Source organism: Pterocles gutturalis, unplaced genomic scaffold, assembly GCF_000699245.1.
Source record: "Pterocles gutturalis isolate BGI_N339 unplaced genomic scaffold, ASM69924v1 scaffold9365, whole genome shotgun sequence".
NCBI lineage: Eukaryota > Metazoa > Chordata > Aves > Pterocliformes > Pteroclidae > Pterocles > Pterocles gutturalis.
Genome location: NW_010145818.1, coordinates 436 through 23,341, shown reverse-complemented (window position 1 = coordinate 23,341; position 22,906 = coordinate 436). Strand labels below are relative to the sequence as shown.

General features: G+C 35.7%; 1 protein-coding gene across 1 annotated transcript in view; it reads right to left on the bottom strand.

Annotated features, from left to right (window-relative positions):
• Positions 1-22,243, bottom strand: part of LOC104470542 (A disintegrin and metalloproteinase with thrombospondin motifs 19-like) — a 28,142-nt gene extending 5,899 nt beyond the window's left edge. The window contains exons 1-8 of the mRNA XM_010085504.1: positions 22,104-22,243; positions 21,383-21,533; positions 13,692-13,793; positions 10,625-10,755; positions 8,863-9,032; positions 5,624-5,751; positions 2,991-3,111; positions 920-1,000 (exon numbers count right to left, since the gene is read on the bottom strand). Coding sequence (XP_010083806.1) covers positions 920-1,000; positions 2,991-3,111; positions 5,624-5,751; positions 8,863-9,032; positions 10,625-10,755; positions 13,692-13,793; positions 21,383-21,533; positions 22,104-22,243 — 1,024 coding nt within the window. The remainder of the gene's footprint in view (positions 1-919; positions 1,001-2,990; positions 3,112-5,623; positions 5,752-8,862; positions 9,033-10,624; positions 10,756-13,691; positions 13,794-21,382; positions 21,534-22,103) is intronic.
• Between the last annotated feature and the right edge of the window lie 663 nt (positions 22,244-22,906).

The window sequence follows — 22,906 nt, the reverse complement described above, 5'->3', positions numbered from 1 at the left end:
AGGGCAGGTACAGACCTCACAATAAACCAAGAGTTACCCATTGATAACTTAGGCTGTCATAATTACGATTCACCATCTTCAACATTCTCTCAAAGTATTTGAGAACACTCAGGTAAAAAGTTTCTTAAAATGTTGATATTACTTATGAGCAGAACTAATAACAGTGATCAAATCAGATAATTTTTCATTTCATTGTCCTGTTTCTCATACTAAGTCTCTCTCAATTTAAATTTAAGCAGTGCATGGAACAGCACCAATAATGATATTTTATATATTAATTTAAACCCTGTAACAGTAATAGTAATAAATTACACTGTCCTACACAACAGCTTTAGAACTCATTAAAAGAGAAAACTCTTCAATGAATGACAATTTCATAGAAATTGAAAAACTAAAAAAAAGAATTATTTTTTATTAATTTGTCCGTTAAAACTTTCAGGCAATTCAAAATAACTCAAAGAAATAATTTTCTGCTTTCTTAGTCTAATTTCAGAACTTTTGTTTGACTTTGTTGGTGATTTGCTATATGTTGGTCAGTGTGGTTTCTTTTGTTATCTGAGCACAAATTATTCCATGTTTCAGCATAAAACTCTTTTCACTAATTTTAAGGTGAAGTATTTCCTATGAAAAATTGAAAATGTTAAGGTATGCAGAATTTTTCTTAAATAATCTAAATGCATTATTTGAGACATTCTCTAAACAAAATGAGATGAGACAGAAGTTCAAATAAAACCTACGTGAAGAATGGTGCTATAAGAGTTCTTTCATTTTATTATTTCTACAAAATTTCTTTAGATGGTATTCTTCACAGATTTTTTTTTTTCACTCAGAATTTTGTTTAATCACAAAAGCATGTTTGGCTAGCACTCTTCAGTGCTGACCAAAACAGGACACGAACACTAAAACATAAAACATTTACCTAAATAACTATGAGCTGGTTTTTCTTCCACAACTTTGATTCTCCTTGCTCCTGCAGGTATCACCAAAGCTTCCACATAACCTAGACATGAGACCAGATGTCCCGAGTTAAATACTAAAGCATGGGAAAGTACATCTTGTATTTTTTTTCAATTCTTCTCCCCTATTTCACTTTTTAAATGTAACAACTTATAATTTACATAGCAATGGTTTGAGGGTTCTTGCAAAATGTTGAAACAAGAAATAAAACTGTGCACTATGTGTATATACAATTAAAAGAGTGTAGCAAAGTGAAACATAACAAGAACTAGTGAGGCTGGGCAGGCTGGGGCTGGTGCAGATGAAGTTGTCTCTGGCCAAGTGGCTTAGTGTCATCATTACACCACCAGATGACCACAAAATAATTTCAACATCACTCAGCGTGAAGACACAAATGACATGGCACTAAAACCCAAACATCCTCTCACTGTCTGTTTTTGGCTTTTGTTTTGTTTTTTTCATATTTTGTGCTCCATCTCCCTCCTCTTGCTTTAACACATTCAAACCCTGTTACAAATGGCTTTATTTTGGATGTCTGCTTATGAGTTATTTACTTTACATTACAATTGCTTCCTTAGAGTGTAGGACTAAAACATGCTGTTGAGCAATTTGCTTTAAGTAAAAAGGGTGAAAAGGCAACGGAGGTGAAAAACATTGTGCGTGCAGTAATGTTATAAATAAATAAAAACATATCTTAGATTACTGGGTGGACTTCAAAAAGTGGACAATAAACCAAGTTTTCATTTCTTGTAGCTAAGTAATGTTCTATAACAAAATACAGAGCATTTATACCACCTTTTCAATAATCCTGAAATGTGAAAATTAAATTGCTGCAAAGCAGCATTATTTATCTTTTATTTCCTTGAGAGCTACTAATATTTTCTAAGTATTGCTGATAGTCCGGTTTCTTGAGAAGGAAAAGAACTTAAGCAGTTGTTCAGAGGGCAATACCACAACATTGTGGGTTGACACAGAACCCTGAATAAACTTGAAAGTGTGCAGATATTCACATTAGCTATAAAAGACAGCTGACACATGGAAATTTCTATTAGCAGCCACTTTCTTTGCAGTCCTCCAGACTCATCCGTGGTTTGGGATCCTTGCTCTGCATTACCTTCAGCTTAAGAGAGGGCCAGCCACAAACATCTGAAGACTATGCCTGACTTTTTTTAAAAAATGTATTATACTTTGGTCTATAATGCATTGGAGTCTTTGATTTTTCAAAGATAGACTGTCTGCTTCTAATTACTATATTTTCTTATGTGATTTACTTACTGTCCTGAAATTCTCCACATTTTCTACTCAAGAAACTGAAAGTGTGATGGAAAACAAATGCTGAAAACTGTTGGACAAATACTGTTTCAAATAAAAGACTTTTCTGGGAAAAAGGTATACATAGTGCGTGGTGCATGTTATTAGGATTTCAGTCTTCCACTCTGACAACAGTATGGTGCTAGAATGAGTCAGAACAGATCACAGCAGTGTTTGAAAATTTCATGTTCATTCTGCATCAGAAAATCTACTTGCTTTTTATGAAATGCTATTAGCATAAAAGCAAAGATATAAGGCTTCTTCACACATTCAGCTTTATGTTCTCCCACTGCCTGACTTGATTTAATGATGTTACTCTAGGTAAGAGATCATAATTTGGAAATTTACTTTGAAGAACACTAAATGAATCTAAACATTATAAGAATTTACAGTTCATTTTACGTACTAAAAACCCACAAATTTTATTTCACGCATCTTTAAAAAATGAGGCTTTTCTGTGAAATATGTGTATCTTAATGGAAGATGAATTAGATAATGCCTTAATTTTATAATTGAAACAATTTGCAATAATTTTGCAAAGAATTAAATTTAAAAATACTCAAGCAGTTTTATCTTAAGTGTCTTATTATCTTAAAAAAGTAGATCTGAAGTTCTTGTGAGAAGCTGCATAATTTTAAGCAGTACAGCTTTTTAAAGTTCCCAATGCTCAAAGTAATCAAACAGCTGCCAGTTTTCTGAGTATTTGAAATAAACAGTCTCACCTGCTCCTCTGGTATGGTTAAAATCACCTTTAATAACTTTACATGACTTTCCATTACCATTGCATACACCACAATGATCTTCACGAGCCAGAGATCCTAATATGCCATCACAGCCAAATTTCTGTGGGAGAAGAAAATAAAGCTATTGAGACACAGATCACGTTTTTCATAAAGCTGTCTAGCAGTATGCATCTCACCCTTTTGCAAGACGCCCTAACCAACATGATCTAGCCCTGTTCCGAATGAGAGTTGCATTAGTTCATGTGCAGAGATCCCTTCCACAGAAATTTTTGCTGATTTTATGTAGATTGTTGCATTTGCTCTTCCTGTATGGTTGGCTAACTCTACCAGCTGCTCTCCAAGAGGAACACAACAGCATTTCCACCTACCCCCAGGACCTATGGACCTTCTGAGCCACTGTGCAACACATGCTACACAGGCTCTCCTGCTCAGCAACTGCAACATGTGCAACTCCATTGCTTTCTACTCAAAATACGGGAGGTTCTTTGCTATATCCACAATGGTAAAGTGCTGTCTAATGTCAGCCTTATGTCTCCTTCTGAATAGGATGTGAACACACCTAGAATATGTAAATATAAATTGTATTTGTGTTTTGCTAAAAAGCATTGAGTTTAAAACAAATTAAGTTTACTCAAGCACCTCCACATCGCTATGTTAGACACATTTTTATCAAAAAAATATCAGGGGTAGCTTCACAACAGGAATAAAGTTAATATCATATGTGGCCTGATATGAAATAAAAGCCTTTTGAAGTCTAAAGAAGTCATCATAGGGTAATCTGATACTCTCTATAAATGCATCTGATAAAACCAATTAAATTTCAAGACTGTTAGATAAATAATGAAGATAAAAGCTAGGTTAAAGGGAAAATAAAGGATTCTTTTAAGAACAGAAACCAGAGCCAATCAACGAGCCACTCATTTCAAAGCACGTTAAGACTGTTACTCTCGCTTTACGCAGAGAATTTTCATTATGAGTTCTTCTACCTAAAAAATTAATACAGATTTCAAAATACCAATCACAGTGCAAGTAAAGAGCAAAACTGCCCATCTACAAGTTATAAATATGTAGTAGACCAGCAGAGTTCTTTGTAGTCAGCGCGCGGGGCACTTAGCAGTCAGCGCGCAGAGTTCTTGGACACCACCCAGACGAGCCAATTATGATGAAAGTGTAAGCCATTTATTGTGTGTTGTGTGCATGCTTTTATACAGAGCTCTTTAAGATTTGGCAGCTACTGATTGGATACAATAATTTTAAATTCTTAACAACAAAATCACTACTGGCTACTTTCAATCCTGGGAACATAACCTTCGAAGCTATGTCAACACAACCTCTAAAATAACTTAGTTGTGCTAATTAATTTCTTTCAGTTTCTCCTTACCTTTCTCATGTCCTGTATAACTGGATGCCTCTGCACATCTGGTTGTTTTTCTTCTTTCCCAGGATCCTTTATCAACCTTATAATTACGAAGCCTAAAGCTAGTATCATAGCTAAAATTCTGCTTCAGCACAAAGCGTCCCTACATAAATTCCTAACTCCAGAGTTGTAGTCCTTGAAATTCTTCCTAATGTGTTGTCTAAGAAGAGAGGGTAAAATGTGGAAGACCTTAAAAATTAGACTTTCAAATCTGACTAGCACCCATCTCTTTGACTCATGATATTCCAAGAAGCCAACACAGTGTCAGTCAGGTGGGTTTGGTTTAAGACTTTTTTTGGTCTTTATTAGTCAGTAGTGAAAAGTGAATGATAAAAAAAATTACTTTTTTTTCCAGGAAAAATGGGCTATATTATCATCTTTATGATTAAACTTGTAATTGTTACATGGTGAACAAAAGCCTCAACTCAGCAAAGTAGTTAAGAGTATTCTTTTTGCACACACTCAGTCACTCATGAAAGGATAACTATATGTACATATATGTATTTGTATGCATACGTACATGCATGCGTGTATCTAGAAGTTAATTTGTTGAAGTTATTACAGTATCTAGCAATGCTGTTTCTATGGTAAAGGTTGGGTTTTGTAACTGAATTCAATGTGTGCAATGAGAAGCGGACAAAGGAAAAAAGCAGCCCTGTGGGATTTTTATATAGAAGAGTTTCCATATGAGGCACTATAAAAGTGACAAAAGAACTCCTATGAATCAAATTAATTCTGAGGATCGTGAACAGCATATGCACTCAGCTTTAATTATCTGTTACTCTACTCCTTCAGTCTTGGTTTATTTAGATGTAAAATTTGGCACTGTTGAGAAAGGCAGAACTAGATGTACATACATACACCCCTTGGCAAAATTTCCCAACCTGTTGAAAGCTGAGGCTTCCCTTAGAAGATGAAATCAATTATACTAATTTTCCACTCTGCAGCAGTTTGCTACATGCATCCTTACCATCACAGATACACATTCCACAAGCTAACCCTTCAGCTACTCCACATACTGTGTTGCCCTGAGTGAAATCACTTTAAAATATTTTAATATGGTTCAAAAAGAGCCATTCAATCTTGGTCATGCATATTGCAACATCGTATCAGAGAAATAACACATATGTGTAGCAAATGTACGTGCTTGCATACATCTGCCTGTGTATCCAGGTTTGAAACAAGTAATTCATACCTGGCATCTACCATCTGCACAGACATCTAACCCATGCTGGCCGCAAGAAGTCCCATCCATCACCTTTTCTGTTAGAAGAATGGGTTGATCCTTTCCAGCCGGTGAACAGAATAAGGCACATGGCTTTTCTGTAGAAGCAATTGATGGAAAAAACACCAAATTGGTAAAAGGTCACTTAACAAATACAGAATTATTATCAACATTATTTTAAAAACTAATATTTGCTTATCTGTGTGGCATTAATCTATGTTAGTATAACAAGTTATCTTAGACACAGCGAAAACAAAACAATTTTGATCCTTCTATCTCAGCTGTTTGAAAAACTCGACTTCTTTTTCCTGCTAGAGCATATTGGTGGTACAAGTTTGGCCTACATAGTACTCACGTCATGTTCATTGTTGCAATTAAGAATATGCATGTTACAGCTGTTGGAATATTTTGGTTGTAATCTATACTTTCATTCTACTATATTTTTGGCAGATCATAAACATTGGTTAAAAAAGAAACTTAACACTTTCCAGATTTTCTAACCATGAAGGTCAAAAAGAAAAGAATTAAGCAACTGAGACATCCTGGGAAGAAAAATATATGGATTTACAAGGCCTACATAGGAAAAAAAAAAAAAACCACAAACAACCAAACACATTCTTTCTAGCAACTTTTCCAAGGTCAGGCAATTTTCTACCACATTTCTAAAACATTCTGCAAATAATTTCTAATTTTGAAATAGAATAAAAAAGTAATACTATCCTATGTATCCATGTATTCCTAATGATCATCATTTATAAATAATGAAGCTTGCTTCATCACTGCCAAAGTAATACCAAATAAAATAAACTAAGTCTCCTCTCAGTGGTCAATTGAGTACAAAATTACATGAGTTTTTTCATATCTTTATTTGCTAGTGTACCGACTCACAACTTCTTCCTAAATTTGTTGCAGATTTTTGAAAGGATAAAGACAATCCTGAACTTGAAACATATTTCACTTGGACACAGTCTACACTACTCTGACTTCATACTGACTTCTAGATTCCTGGAGAGTGTTTTTATTAGTAAATTAAACAGTTCCAGGAAACACTCATGGGCACTGGAATTCTACTGTCTATACAGCTGAACTGTAAAAAAGTCTATGCCACATTTTTTTGCATGTGCTAACTAGCCGTAGTTCAGTCTAGACTGGAAATTGCCACCTGCAAAGGACCATTTCCAAAAAGCAGTTTGGATGTCACCATCATTTTTAGAGTGCAAAACAGACGAAAAATTCAGACACCGGGCTCCCATACCAGCTGACTTACACATCAGAGTGTGGTCTGGGCACATTTAATTTACTAGAATTGACACAGCCTCTGGGTATCTCTAGGGAACTGGTGCAAACAGATGTGATTCTTCCAACTGTGAAGGCAGTCAGACACAAGCCAGCTCCAGCAGAGAAAAGTGAGAAGCAAGTCTCTGCCTGAGTCTGTGCCCTCTACATTCCTGTTATGCTCCTTAAATAGTAATCCCAAAGTTCTCTGTGAGGTTTGAGAATGTATCAGCATTTTCTAAAGGAATACAAGATTAACAACCTAAACATTTTTTTTAGGACACTGAATTCAAAGAGACAGTAACTCAACAACACTGGACCACTTCAACAGACCATAGGAGACCTCATTCAAATACAACAACTATTTTTGGGCATGGTGCACAGCTAGTGTCTACTAAAGGCTCAGAGCACGAATAATTAAGGATTTATGAACAATGTGATTCTCTAATAGTGGAACTCTTTAGCTGGTGTCCACCTTTGTGTCTCCTGAGTGACATCGCAAGACAACAGGATCACTCAGAACAAAGTTAGATGAAAGCAACCATCCAGACTCCTTACCATGGGACAGGAGAGTGTCAAGATTTTTCATCAGGTTGAGTGAATTATTCAAAGTCAGGCTGAAACTTTTTGATCCCTTATGATATAAATTGTGTGTTCCTGTGCTAAAATGAGATTTAGTAAAACAAACCAAACCTAATTCACCAGATAAGCACCCATAAAGTAGCTGGAGAGAGTTCTCCTTACTATGAAATGAGCAAACATACAAGCCTAATGAAAACAGTCTCACAAGTTTTCACTTTGGCACCCTGAGAAAAGGCTTAGAAGAAAAAAAATCCCTTGTTTAGCTAGGCATTTATTAAAACAAGTTCTTGATAATAAATTCACATTTTTTGGGATTCAGCAAAATAGTTCCCTTAAAATGTATACTTTCTAATGTTTTCTGATAATTTGTTTCAAGAATTAAATATGAATGGCAATAATAATAATGAACCACTTAAAATGTGGTGACACATACTAACAGTACTTCTGTGTCATTCCAGGCTCTTCTTTATCACCAGTTGCTATGATTTTGTTAATTTCTCAAATTAATTGTTTTAGTGACTAAAGTCTTTCTGTTGCTTTCTTGTTTTCTTTTTTTTCTTTTTTTGAATTAAATAAATTACATCATAACAACTTAAGAGAAAATTCAGTGGAACGGCAGCTGTTCTTCATATTCCTAGCAAGAACTTGGGTAGAATGCTTTGTTTTCTAGTTGCTGACAGTTTACACCAACATTATCTTTGCAGATACTGTAAATTCGATGTTACTACACTCCTGCTTGAGCACACTCCTAATGATGTGGCATCTAAACAATTTTGTTACACTGAAGCATGCAAGCGATGTGCCAAGACATTGCATGCAGTAGCTGTTAGGATTTATAGAAATCTTACCTAAGTTTGCAATATGCATTACACATGGATTTCTGCCAAAATCAGGCACTGGTATGTGAAATACTCAAGTATTCAGCTAAAAGTGCTCTCTCCTTCCTCAAAAATAGAAGCTCACAATATCTGTATTGTCTTTTTTGCTTTGTAGGTAGAAGTATAACTGACATACACGTGCTTAATGATGTAGCATTCCTCTAGAAAGCTGTACTTCTGAGTCACTTCATACTACATTTCTGACTAAGTAGGGCCAAACTGATACTGAATCTCAGTTCAAATGTAGTCAGGAAGGACAAATTCAATATGAACATAAGACAGAAGATTTCAGAACGTGTGAAAACACCACCAGATCTTGTCTATGAAATAAAAATTACTTACCAAAATGCTTGGGCTTGGGGTTTATTTGTTCGCTTGCTTTAGTTTTTACCATATCTTTTTCAATCAACAATACCAACAAGGTATAAGCCATATGAAGAGATGATAAGAACATGGGAGATGGTTTATACTTGCCATCATCGATGACAGCCTGCCACTGGTGCACGTGCTTCTGATATGAAGATCTAACACTGAAAGCCTGGCACTGCCAGTCCCTGAAGGCAGGCACACCAGCAGGACAAGAAGGATTTTCACAGACTCTATACTGCATCATGGGACCATGACACTCTCCTTCAAGGCCTGAACTAGAAAAGATGGCATAAATATCGTGCTTTGTTGTTGTAAAGTTTTGTCAAATGTACAGCACAGTTTATTTATCCTATGCACAAATTCAATTTAAATAGCAGATTTTTTTGTTGACACATAACATTAAGAAATCACTCACAAAAAGATCAAAGTCACAGAACAAAACATGTTTGCCTTCTGTTCATACTGGTTCCACTACATAAAAAGAGTCACAGAGTGCTAAACCATAATTTAAACTTGGCCTCACAGAACACTAGGACTACTAGGAGCATTCAGTAAGAAGAACCTCAGCCGCAGTTTCGATATAGTTTAGGTGATTTTTCTCTAGCTGGCCTGAGCCAAAGGTGCCACTGAAAGGAAGTAACACCTGCAGATTTGCTACCTCTCCTTTTTTACAAGTGTGGTGCTGTGAAGTTCAGACAATATGACTTGTTTCTTTCTGGTTGCTCCAGTTGTGCTTGCTGGTCCTAATGAACAAATGCAAAAGAACAGTGAACTACAGAAACTGGAGCTAATTGTTTGGAACCTTGCCTGGAAAAATGAATGAATGAAAGTGAAAGAAAGGCATCCCTAAATTCTAGAAATAACTTTTAGGCACACAGCTTGAGGTGGCATTTAGATGTCAGGAAATATGAAAGCATTCTGGACATCCAATGCTTCTGTTAAATGACCATACTTTTGTATAGCCATATCGAAGTTTTCCTGATGTTTTTTTACACAGCCTTCTCTTTTTTAATCCCTCTGTCTTTTTTGACATCATTTTTTCCCCAAATCTGCTATATTTTCTTTCATCTTTCTTCATTTTCCCCTTTGTTCTATTATTTTCCTAAATCATTTAGTCCACTCTACTCTGCCCAGCCCTACCCTACTCTTCCCTTCCCTACTCTTGTGTTGTCTAGTCTTCTCTCCACCTGTCTTCTTTACTCAGCTCTACTTTGTTCCCGCTTCTCTGCCTGCTTATTCTTTTTATTCTGGTGTATGAATGACTCAGGAAAGAGAGATACGGCACTGAGTAATTAAAAGGAGAGCATCTTTTATCTGACCACTGAGATATGGTGAAACAGACTCCATCCAAGCCGATGGTAAAACTCCCTTTATCTCTAATGGCACAAGGTTTTCATTTTCAGAAGACACAAAATCTAAATGTTGTTTCCAGATATTCTATCTAAACCTCTGTAAAACTCGTAGAAAGATCTCTTTGTAAAAGTTGCAATTCCTTGTCTCTCCAAATGAGACACAAGTCAGTCTTCTCCATCAAAAAACTGAAAGCCTAGAATCAGACACTCTACAAGTCAAAAACTAGGATTTTAATTTTCTGTTGCTTCCTCAGGTGAAGCTTAAAAAGGAGGTTGCATTCTCCCATTAATATTACCTAAGCTTTTGACAGAAGGAGAAAAGAGGAAAAATAGTGTTACCATGCAATAAAAAAACTCTGAAATACCTATTCTCCAAAGAGTTTTCCAGTATTCATAAAAAAATAATTTCTTATGTATAAGACAACTACATCTTAAGGGGCTTCATTACTCATAAGTTTTAAATTCTATTAAGAAATTCTGATAAAATAGCAATGAAAATCTGAAATTGTTTTTACCCAGGGCATTTGCGTTGTCGACTGCTGATTCCAGTGTTGCAAGTACGGCTACAAGTGCTCCATGCGCTCCACTCCCCCTCCATATGCTCCGCAAAAGAGGTCCGGTTGATACACTCTCCAGCCTTACACCACTACGTGAAAATTCAGCTCTTAGGTAAATAAATCAAGGCATATGCAAAATAATTTACTGTTCCACAAGCACATGGGAAGCACAACATAAACATTTCATTCCATAAACAGTTTTTGTGTAAGTCAGATATATTTTTTCCTATTGTTCCCCATAGCTTTTTTTTTTTTTTTTTTAATCCTAGTAAGTACAACAGCCAAAGACCTTTCTCTGGCTCAGTGGCCGAAGAGCAGATGCAACTCTTGTCCACAAGCTTAAGCACAAGTTCACTCCCAATAAAGGATGCCTCCTGGAATCGGCTGCTGGAAGTGGTCCCCAGACTATGCTGTCCCCTTCACTTGAGCCTGGACACTGCCTATGAAAGTGCTTTTGGGTCCAGCTCAAACCCACTGAAGGGGCTGTCCTCCAGCTGAACCGTACGGATGATCACAGCACAGCGTTGTTGTCAAGACTTGTTTGGGCCACTATTACAGTTCCCACATAATTAGTAGCAACTGAATTCCGCAGTGACAATTTCAATAGAAAGATACGAGATTCTATTCACAACTTGTATTCAGAGAGAGAATGGAAATCTTAGTAAGCTAGTGTTGAGAAAGCCAAGAGAATTTATGGCATTTATTTGAGTAATAATTATAATCACCTCAATAATCTTGTATGCATGTTGTTTCCCAAGACAACTGCAATTTCTCACTCAAAAACTATTCAATCACTATTGTAATGCTGTGTAACCTATGTCCATATCTGCATAACTCTGCAGAAACTAGTACTTTATCAACTTGTACCAGCTGAATATCTCTCCCATGTATCATGAAATTTCAGCAATCACAAAGCAATAAGGCTACAAGTACACAATGAACACTCAGTGTCATTAACATCAGTAATTTAACTCATTTCTCTTTGCACTCTGGATCACTGGTGAATTAATAAATTAATGAAAAAGTCTCATATTTTGAGGAATACAAAGCATTTCACTAACACAGTCAATAAACGCCTTTGTCACTTTTAGAACACACTTCTGTTACTTGCACTGCCTGTGCTAAATCCTTGTCTGTTGATCTTAAACTTCACCTGCAGTTTCAAACTGGTCTTCAATGATAAGTGATCTTAATTTTCTCTCTTAAATCATGGCATTCCAATGATAGCATAATCATACCACCTTTGAAAAGTCTTCACATAGGATGGCTCCATCATTATATTGGATTTGCAATCAGTAGCTACAAGTTTTGTAGTGCTCTTGTATGTTTCAGACAAAAAATGCTCATATTTATTTAAAAATATTCCTTTGGATATAACAGGCAAAATGGAATTTTCTCCAGAGGCAGCATCTGCCTTACGAAGAGTCTGAGAGATCCTTACAAACCCTTGACTTAACCAAGTTGTACAGGCTACACAAATGACATTCCCATCACTTCCTAAGATCATAAGAGGAGCACAAGACAACAATACTCCATTTCTACAATAGAAGTAAAACAAAACAAGGCCAGTGATTTGTGTAATCTGAAGCATATCTTGGACAGATAAGAAAGTAAACAAGAAGAAAAATCCCTTCTCATCCTCTGAGGTGCCTCAGTGATGACTGCTTAGTTTTTTACTGCCAGACATCAATAAGGTATCTCTGTAGCCTGACACAAGGCTCAATGGGTCTTTCTAATTAGAATCAGTATTTTGTCTTATCCTTACTAATTATTTACTTCCTACTCATTAAGCTCTACAATAAAGAGAATGGTGTCACCTTCCTCATTGGAGTTTCCCAGGACACATGTCACTACCTTATCATAATGCTCCCACTAGTATTGAGCCTAGAGTGAGTCCTCTCCAATGGGTTGCTACTATCACCTTTTTCAAGACAGACATTAATATGTAAAATGCACACTAATTTCGGGTGCCTGGTTCACGATGGCAATGATTTCACAATGAAAAATTCTGGTAGTCTTAATAAGAGGTGCTACTTTCTTATTCCATGCTATGGGCATGCCAGTCTCAACACAAAGAAAGCAACATAATTCAAATGCATGTCCCTAACTTTCCAGGTATTGACTTAAGGCAGAATATCAACTACACACATTTACCAGAATCAAAAAATCACAGCAAAAGTGATTATTTTAGAGATAGGAAAATGAATAAAGCCTTTTTTCCCTTTAGTATGCAAAATTATATTATCTGAACATTTTATCTTACTCAGTCTATTGATTTGTTTACTTTTTTAGGGGGATGATGACAGTACCGATGAATGTAATATGATTCAAAGAGCAAAACACTCCTGTGGGAGACTGCTATCCACACAATATCATGAAAATCCCAAGATATATGCATGCTCCTGCTCTGCCTTCTACTTGAGCTTATTTATCTTAATTTACACTTACATACAGAGATGACAGAGATTATTCAAACATGAAAGCTCTTTATGTTTAATGTAAGTCTGACTTCAGGTGACCATTTAATTTGTCTTTGATGGCATACTTTTAATGACATTTATCACACTTTTACATGTACTAACACTACAAATATTTCTGTACAAAGCTTATCCTTATCAGAAATCAATTCCTTCAATTAGACAATTTCTAAATCTTAAATCATAGCTGAGAACTCTGTATTTTTGAAAGTTTATATTTCTGTTTACAGCAAGCAGTGCAACAATGGTATTCCATTCATAAATAGCATACAAAAACCAGAAAGAATTTGACATAAACAGTCTAAGGATTAAAACACCTGTGGCTTTGGCTAACTTTTTTTTTAAAATTCAGTGTTTTTAGGAGAAATGTACTTTTAAATCATATTTATACTATATAATGTATAACGTATAATACACTCAAGTATATATGATTTTTATGATAATTGAGGCAAGTAGGAATTTTAAACAAGCACAAAGAACTGTTCAGCTTGTTTCATTAACTGTTAGGTTTTCAATACAATTATGTTGCTTTTCCACCAGAAACATACCTTTCCAGTGTCACAGTCTGTTCCATCCATTGGCGGATCCAGTTTAGTTTTGCATTCCTTCTCACTTTCCACCTTACACCACAACCCAGTGCAAATGACATGCTGTAAACCAAACACACGGGTAGGCACAAAATCTATCTTACACAAAATTACTTTCTTTACGTAATTCACTAATGTTGCCATAAAGTTATCAGTTTGATGGTACCGAAGTACTTTTAAAGACAGGTTAAACATGCACAAAAACCAGAGGTTAAACATGACCAGAAACCAAAGTGGGCAGATTCTGCTTAGACTTTTACTAATCACAAACACATGGAACAAGTCAAGCTAGTGTGTTTATAGTGAGGGGGAATAACACTGTTAAGTCTAACCCTTGGGGCCATGGTCTTTGCATACGGCAAATCTGACAAAGCACATAGGAAAAACTTTGCCCCATGATGTGAAGCAGCCACTGTGCAGATGTGCTCTCCCAGAGACTGAAAGAGGTGTGAGCTTTCTGAGAATTATTTTAAAAATTAATTCCTATTTTTACTCCTTTTATTTAGTGCTCATTCATTTTATGCAAAAGGGAGAAAAATAGCACTGTCATTAGCAACAAAAATCAAGGTTTTGAAATTATTCCATTTCTATATACAGGGACTAATGAGTCTTTGTGCAACTACATAGAACTATGTTCATGGGAGTTTTGTAAAAATATGTTTGTAAGAAACTTTGAGGCTTCTCGAGGACTTTCAAGTTCCCTTGTTCATACCATCCCAACGATTGCTGCTATCTTATGCTCTTCCAGTGACTCATAATTCCTCTAGAATTCATTCATTCCTCTAGAAATATCTCAAAAGGCAACCAATGCTGACATCCACAAAGACACTAAGTAAACTGACAAATCAGGATTAAATATTTTTGCTGGGAAGAAGAAGAGAAGGGGGATGAGAGGGATACTACTAGTCAGTAGTGAATTTTAGAGATGGAAAGAAAAGCTGCTCAGTCTGTCCCTCTGAAGCATCAGAACAAGATAGCTTTACCTTCTTCCAAAGAAAGTACAGCCTTGAAGTATGCTGGCTCACATTTCCCCAGATTTCCTTCCCACCTTTCCCTATTTTCCTCTATAAAGTCTTTCTTCTCCCATGGTTTTCAATCATGACTTCATTCTCCCGGCTCTCCTGTTCCCCCCTTACCAGTAAGTAAGTACCCTTACTGGGTGGAATTGAACAGAGGGCACACGGGGCTCAGTTGTGGCCTCCATGTTATTGCATGTGCAGACTTATTCCTCCCAGATATGTATAGTATCCCCAAAGAGGGGAAGAAGGATCAGGAGAGGGGGATGAGTTGCAGGCAGCATAAAACATAAAGATCAGCTGCTTTTGGAACCAGGGTTGCCAGAAGACATGCTTTTTATGACTTAAATTATTTGTTACCTTGGTAAACCTAGTAAGAGTCACTGTGCCTTCTACACTATGCATGAAAAATGTGTGATAAATCTCATGCTACCTTGAAAAAAGTCTTACAGCATGGGAAACATAATTCAAAGAAAGACTGTGTGTGAACCAAGGAACAGGTCAATTCCAGTGGGAGTCTTGCATGTAAAAATGTCTGTAACATCAGCTTTCAAAAAAAATCAAAGATTGTAGAGGTCTGAAACATTGCATAGAAAGAGAAAGGATGGCAGCAGACTCACCCCTCGTTCATCTGGTAACAGTTTTGTGCTGAAGCTGACTAACAAGAAAATAGTTTGCCTTTGCATATCCTAAAATATAGCTACAGACGTCCTATGCTGTTCCTGGATAATTTTAACAAGTATTTTTCAAATATCAAACTATAATTTCAGTTCTTGTTCAAGGGAGAAAAAGAATTTATTCTTTTACACTTTTTTTAAACAGGCACTTTAAGATATAACTTCAGAGTCGAGAACTAAATTTAGCAAGACTTCAGTTTTGGAAGACAATGGAGGTGAGACAGAGTATCAGATGTTCATGACAAAGTGCTTCCATACCAACTATGAAATGACAGACTATACTGTTGGAACAACTCCACAAAAATATATGCTAATTCAAGGTTCCTAATTAAATAATTTTTCTCACATCCCTAAATCTTCATTTGTCAATGACTAGATTTGAGGAATAAAACAGGTTTTAAAAAAGTCAATTTTTCCTTTATGTCATCACATTTTGAAGTATTTTTTTTTCTTAAACACTTTGATCTTGTGCTCAATTTCAGTTGCATACAACTGCAGAACGGCTGACAACAAACCTACAGTTCCTCAGAAATCTGCAAACAATTCTTCTAAACTTAGGAAGACAGGAAGTCAGATTTACAAGGATTTCGGTGCCCTAACACACAGATGCACTTGAGCTGTGTAAAGTAAATCAAGTAAATGCAATCAAGATGCTTGACTTGCTAATGCGCTTTGTATACATCTCCATGTTTCTGCAAATACTTGTATATCACCTCCTTATGAGCCATGAACCTATCTCTCCCAGCTGGAAACATCTTTGAGCCTCAAGTGAACTGTATTCTAAAAGCACTCACTTCTCTTCATCATTTTTTAAAATAAGCATTCAATATTAATATAACATTTAATCCTAGACTTTGAGATCCCTCAAACCCAAGAAAATAGAGATAACGAATTACTAAAATTGGAGGATGAGTTGTAAGTTTTTTGCTCGGTTTTCCATTTCAGTCAAATAACAAAAGGACTCTTTAGTTACTTTTTAGTTACTCTTCAGATTGTACTTGTGCTGCAGAAGTAAGACAAAGGGAGATTACTGTTATCATTTAACCTTTGACATTTGGGGATTTCTCCGTGTGGCTGGAAAAAACTATGATACACAACTTGTTTTTTTGCATTAGCAAGTTGCAGTGCTGCAGATCAGGAGTGATTTGAAAACTAACAAAAATGTGGTGGTCAGTGTCAATATTACAGTCACTCCAAAATCAGAGCACAAACTTCTAAACTAGAAATTTACTCCTCTTGGGAGAAAGTTTCATTCAATCAAAATCAGGATAGCTAACATTCATGTTCACAGAGGTTTAGGTTTACTAGTTATCTATGATAAACACAGTTCAACAGCCATTATAGTTTTCTAGGCTAGCGAAGGGAAGCAAGAGTTATTGGAGATTTAATTGTGTGCATACTGGAAAATATTGCCAAGCACATACAAAGGATTTTTCTTAAGAAATCATGAGTTTTTAACCACAAAGACTAGTAAAATAAAACATTAAAGTCACAATGCACTACAGATATAGCAGAGGTCATTCCAGCTTTGGGGGATTTTTTTGAATTAAAAGAGTGGGGCAGGTCTGTTTGCATTAGAGGTATGCTTTTCCAATCATACAAGCATCTGGAAAGAAGGTCCAGTTGAGAGGAAAGAACAGACAAAAAGAGCATTTCAGAACTGGATTTGTGTAAAGTCAAGATTGTTTAAACTGTGGTGGTGGAGATGAGGACAGATATTTCACCAGAGCTATAATATTTCCATGACTTTTGTTCTTTTCATTGTGATCTTCCCCTGAAATGCCTTAAAAATCACCATGAAATATAAGCAATCTCCTACTTCTTTGCAAAGATCACAGCTGTGTTATGACAAGAATTGTTTTAGTGGAACTGACTAGATAGCATTCGCATCCTGGACTTTAATCTTAAAAGCCAACATTTAATAGTTCAACAATTATATTAAACTGTCAAGTTCTACAATCACATTTAATCATCAAGAACTATTTCTGGGCCATGATCTCACTATCTGTTATGTGGAACAATGTTAAGGTCTAATTGATTCATGTGTGAGACATCGTGGGCATAAAAGCAAACTTGGCTCCCTTACAAGATAAGCATGGTGACATGGTATAAATCTTGTACTCTGAGATCCACTCACACTTTTCTCAGGCTCTATAAATTTTGTCTAGGGTATGAAAAAAAAGTCCTCGAAATAAAGATGAAAAGGAAAAAAAAAAAGTCTGGACACCATTCATGAAAGAGGAGTAGGAGGGGCTCACTTAGGAAAATACAGGAGTAGGCCCTCAATGGTCCCTTCAGTCCTCTACTTTAGCCATTAAATCATAAAGAGGAATTCCTGATAGCAAGGGAAAACTATTGGCATCTGCAGTGGATCTCAGAGGTTGCCATGTAATGTGTCTGTGAATTATCCTAAAGTGCTGCTCTGTAACAACATTTGTAGAAAGTTACATCTCAGCAGAAATGCATTATTGATTGTAGCACTGATATTTGTAGATTATTTTTAGATCACAATGAAAACTGTTTTCCATCATTACTCAATTGTTTTCTTAGTTGAATAGCTGTTATATATGAAACATACTTGCTTATTGTAAAAGACTGCATGTAAGTCTGGTCATCAAATTATCTTCCAGTCACAAAAAAAGACTCTGACATAGTTCATAATTTATCTTTTACATAGTTACAGTTATGAACTGTTCAGCAACTAGAATGTATCCAAGAAATCCTGGGCTATAAATTGTTGGATTTACTGAAGTTTAAATGAACCTTAAACGAATATGTTTCTGTCTCATTTCCTGGCTTATGGACAACAAGTGTAACCACAGTAAACTGCCAGTTACTGGTAAAGTAGAAGAGAGTACACAGAGATAAAAAAAAGTAGCTTGGATTTCATGGAAAATTCAGTGATTGCCAATGCATAATAAAATAATTATATTAACACATTAGTATTGTAACTAATGAAATCCTGTATTCAGTTTAGAAAAGTCTTGTTGGTTTCTCTAACAGCAGCCACAGTAATCTGCACAATCAACCCAGTGACCTTTGAATCACCTTCATAATATGTACAATGCAATTATTTGGCAGGTTAAATTAAACATATTTGTTATTTCCACCTAACATCCTTGTATTTCAGAGGGAGATGATAAAATTAGCCACTGACTAACTGCACTTCGCAGTTAGACAATGCTGATGTTGCACAGTCCATGTGCTAGAACTCATGAAGTATTTCTGGAAAGTTTATATAGCTTGGTTCTAGCCCAATTTAAATTGCAACTTTTTTTTTTTCTTTCTTTCTCTTCATACATAGGAGAAACATATGTAAGAGCAGGGTGGCTTTCTTATCCTTTGGGCTGTGCTCTATCCATTGCTCTGAGTTTCCTGTTCATCGTAGAAATCTTATTTAATAGGACTAGGATACCGTAAACTTCCCTAAAAGAAGAGTTAAACTTAAGACCCACATCAGGGAACAAAAGGAAATCTGACTATAGTGCCTAAGCTTGCTGTACCTAGCTCTTCAGGTCTGATGATCAAATTTCTTGGACTTTTTTGTTGCAGGGAAGGTGGGAGTGTAATTTTTGCTTCCAGACAATGCAGAGGAAAACCAACAAGGTGACTTTACAGAGGCTGGCAGTGGAGCTTTGGAGAACTTCTGCCGCAGTGTCCTCATCAGATTTTCTCAATTCTGTCCTTAGTGTTTTTTAATAATTTTTATGTGAACCTTTTATTTAATAGGTACAAAGCTCTTAAACATGCATTACAGTAATTCTGTGCTTCAGTATTTGCTTGTCTGTTTTCCAGCTCAGGGTTACTAGTTTTGCAGAGGATTTTGGTGAAACTGCAAAAGGTTCTTCCCTTTACTCTCCTCACAGAAACTGTTATCAAGTTCTCTTTTTCTTACTGTTAAGACTATAAGGTTATCAAGCAACAGACCTGGTTTATGAAGAAAACTGAAAATTAAATTTCAGTTTGTCAGAAAAAGAACAGTTGAAAAGGCTACTGGCCTACTTGCATCATTACTAGATTCTTTCTTCAAAGCAGCCCTGCAAATCTCTGGATTTAAGTTACAATTCTGTCTTAATACAAATATTTAATATGAAATTTCCTAAATTAACCATTTTAATATAAAATAATGATCCATTAAGTGGGAAAAAAGAAGAATGATATGTGACTTAGCTGAAATGTGCCCTCTCACATACAAAATTCCAGAAGAGGAGAAAATGATTGAAGATTATTATAAATAGACAGTTAGGTACCAGCACTGAGATCTTAAGAACTCTCTGTGCCAACAGGTGAACTGTTGCAGTGTTAACTGAATTTAACTTCCTAACATTTCTAAAATAATAATGAAATCCAAAGAAACCTTGGAGTCAGGACCTCAACAGAAGAATATCCACTGCATCTGTGAACAAAACACAACAGGCATGGGACCACTTGGCTATCTGAATTTCAATGCCTGAATTAGAACTGAACACAAGGCTACTAAAGGAGGGGAAAGGCCCAGAGAAATGAACAACATCTAAAGGTACTATGTAACAGCAAGTCTCCAGGTTTGACCATCTATCTCTTAAATTACTTTTGAAATTCTTTTACTTGGTAAAGAAGACCTAGCTAATGCTGTACCATTTTCTTGTTCAAAATAGGTTTCTAGAGAATGAGAACACAAAATCTCATCTTTTAATTGAAAACAAAGTACTAAAAACTAATAAACAGATTGAAATTCATGAAAAAAGCACTTGGAAGGAATTAAGAACATTTGTAGAATCATTACATTGTTTTCTACTGCTCATCTCTCAGAGTGAAAACGTTTCCAACAAGACAGGTTGGAATAATAATAACCAGTAATCTGCAGTTCCTTTTTTATCATCTATGACACTCTCAGCATGCGGTAGTCATACAGGTACTGCAATGTTTCCTTTGAGAATCTTTAGGATAACAGTTACCCTCACTTAAACTTCCTAAAGAAAGAGTACTATGAGTACTAAGACTACTACATCCAAGCTGAAAAGATCATGAGAACTTAAGAACTAGAGGAGTAAGGAATTACATTTTGATATTAAATACTCATGCCCTTTCCAGACCATCTGTCTACTTTGACTCTGATGAGATTTTATTTCAAAGCTCCTCCTAGCCCCTGTTGTATCAACCCATACTCCATGGTCTTTACATATTTGTAATATCATCTATCCATCTTGGCTTGGTTACTTTCCCAAGGGCATCCAACATGTTTAGTACCTGTCCTGTTGACATTAAAGAAGGACAATTTTTCTGTTAGAAACATTCTTAAAATGCTTCTTCAATCAGACGCTTACTAGTATTAGGCCATAAAATTATGAAGAGCTCTTCAATTTTGTTACTCTTTCTTTTCAAGGTTAATATATAGTGACACTGTTTCATGCAATGGCATGAAGCAATGGCAGCAAACTCCCTTAAGTACTGGGACTCCTACTGCCATGGCACTGCACAGCTCTGCCTGGGCTCACAGGGGACCTGCTGGGAGGCAGCATATATTCAGTGGTAGAGAGAACCCAGCTAACATCACTATTCTCCCTTGGAGCTAGCACTGGCACAGCATAATCTATTGAAGGTCAGATATGGACCTTCAATACCCAAAACATAATGAAACGGAATCTATACATGAAATCTGGTCCTGGTGGAATTAATTGCCAATATTCCATTCACTGCAATGAGATGACTTCACACTATGACATTTTCTATTTCTAAAGTACAAGGAATATATCAGTGGTATGACATGATACAACATGATTCAGGATGTTAGGAGATCCAAAGCAACTTTTACAGCATAAATAAATGAAAATGTTCATATTAGCTTCAGAAAGCGAAGTGTAAACTTCTTGTTTCAAAGGTGCTACATTCTCTTTCTCTGAAAACACATGCACAAAAATATCTCTCATTGAAAAACGAGTTGGTAGGTATATTTTCTGAGGTAAACACCCATCATTACCTGCATTTCTTGGCAAAAGTAAGCCGTTGGTCCAAAAAGAATCTGACACTGTTCATCTGCAGTGTACGTCATTCCTGGGAGCTTGGAGGGAATAATCACAGAATTGAGGCTCTGAGGATTCGTCTGTAGCAGACAGTTACTGGCCTTTGACCTGGTAATATGCACAGTTTAACTTTGAGGACTGTTTAACTGTTGCAAGTAAATTCTCAACAGACATATTTATGTACTTACCAAAGGAACAGAGCTTTAGGGAACACATCCTATTTAAGAGACACAGAAAATCTCTAACAAATATCTCACAGTAAATTTCTATTTTAAAAAATCACATAATGTAATTATACTGCATGGATTGATATTTAATAGCACAACATAGATCAGAGAATCTACATAATGATCATATGTCATTCACTGTCAAACATTCTTCAATACATTTCAAATTAACAAATTGTAAACATATTCATATATATAAAATTGTATATATAAATATACATGTATAATCATATGGATTAACGCATGAAAATACCACAAATAATTGCTGAAAACAGATTTTAATCTGTCATTATTATATAGTTCATGATGACTTAAATTGTTTTGATGTATTATGCAAACACAAATTTCCCACAGAAGTGGTAAAAATATTGAAAACTTTTTATTTCAGGATATTTATTGCAACTATTTGTAAATTACACACAGTAAGAGTTCTTTTACTTGAATGACATACCTGAGAAATCTTTCTAGATCTTCCCTGCTGCACGGAGACCATGAAACATCCCCAAGATTCTGTCCTTTAATCCATTCCCCAGACATGATATGAAGACCATCTGCACAGGATGGGTGATCATTGTCGTGGTTTATCCCCATGCTGAATTTTGAAGTTATTAAAAATAAATCAAAGCACAACAAAATAACAAGTTGTTGTCAAAATGTTTGTAAGTTAAAACTCTTGCAAGAAGCTATGAAAAACTCATTAATATTACATATAGGATATATAGTTTGATTTTTTTTTCCATTACACCTTTCATAGACATGCATGGAAACGTGTGAAAGACAATTCTATACTGAAAGGTAAAAGTGAAGCATCATCACTTGATGAGAAATATTACATTCTAATCAGCTCTTCAATATATACTTTGGACAACTTTTTGAGTGTTCATAACTGCATAGCTGCTGCAGGTTTAATGAACTGTACTTCTATCACTAATGGGCAACAAAAATACTTGAAGTTTACTTTTTGAGATCAGTGAATTGCTTGATATTTTGGCAGTGATTCTATCTTAATTCCATATGGAACTGCTTTGTTAAAATTTTATAGAACAGCAAAATGCTTCCTAGTTTAATGTATAATCATTGTTTCTAAAGAAAAACCACCAAATGTGTTTTCAAAGTCTACTGTTAGAAATAACACTGACGAAGCAATTCAATGGCTTTTGATTTTAAAGACTCAGCACCCAAATGCATCGTTCTCATATAGGGTACTGCAATGAAAAATTCTACTAAAAATCTGCTTGAAATTGCTATTTTAAC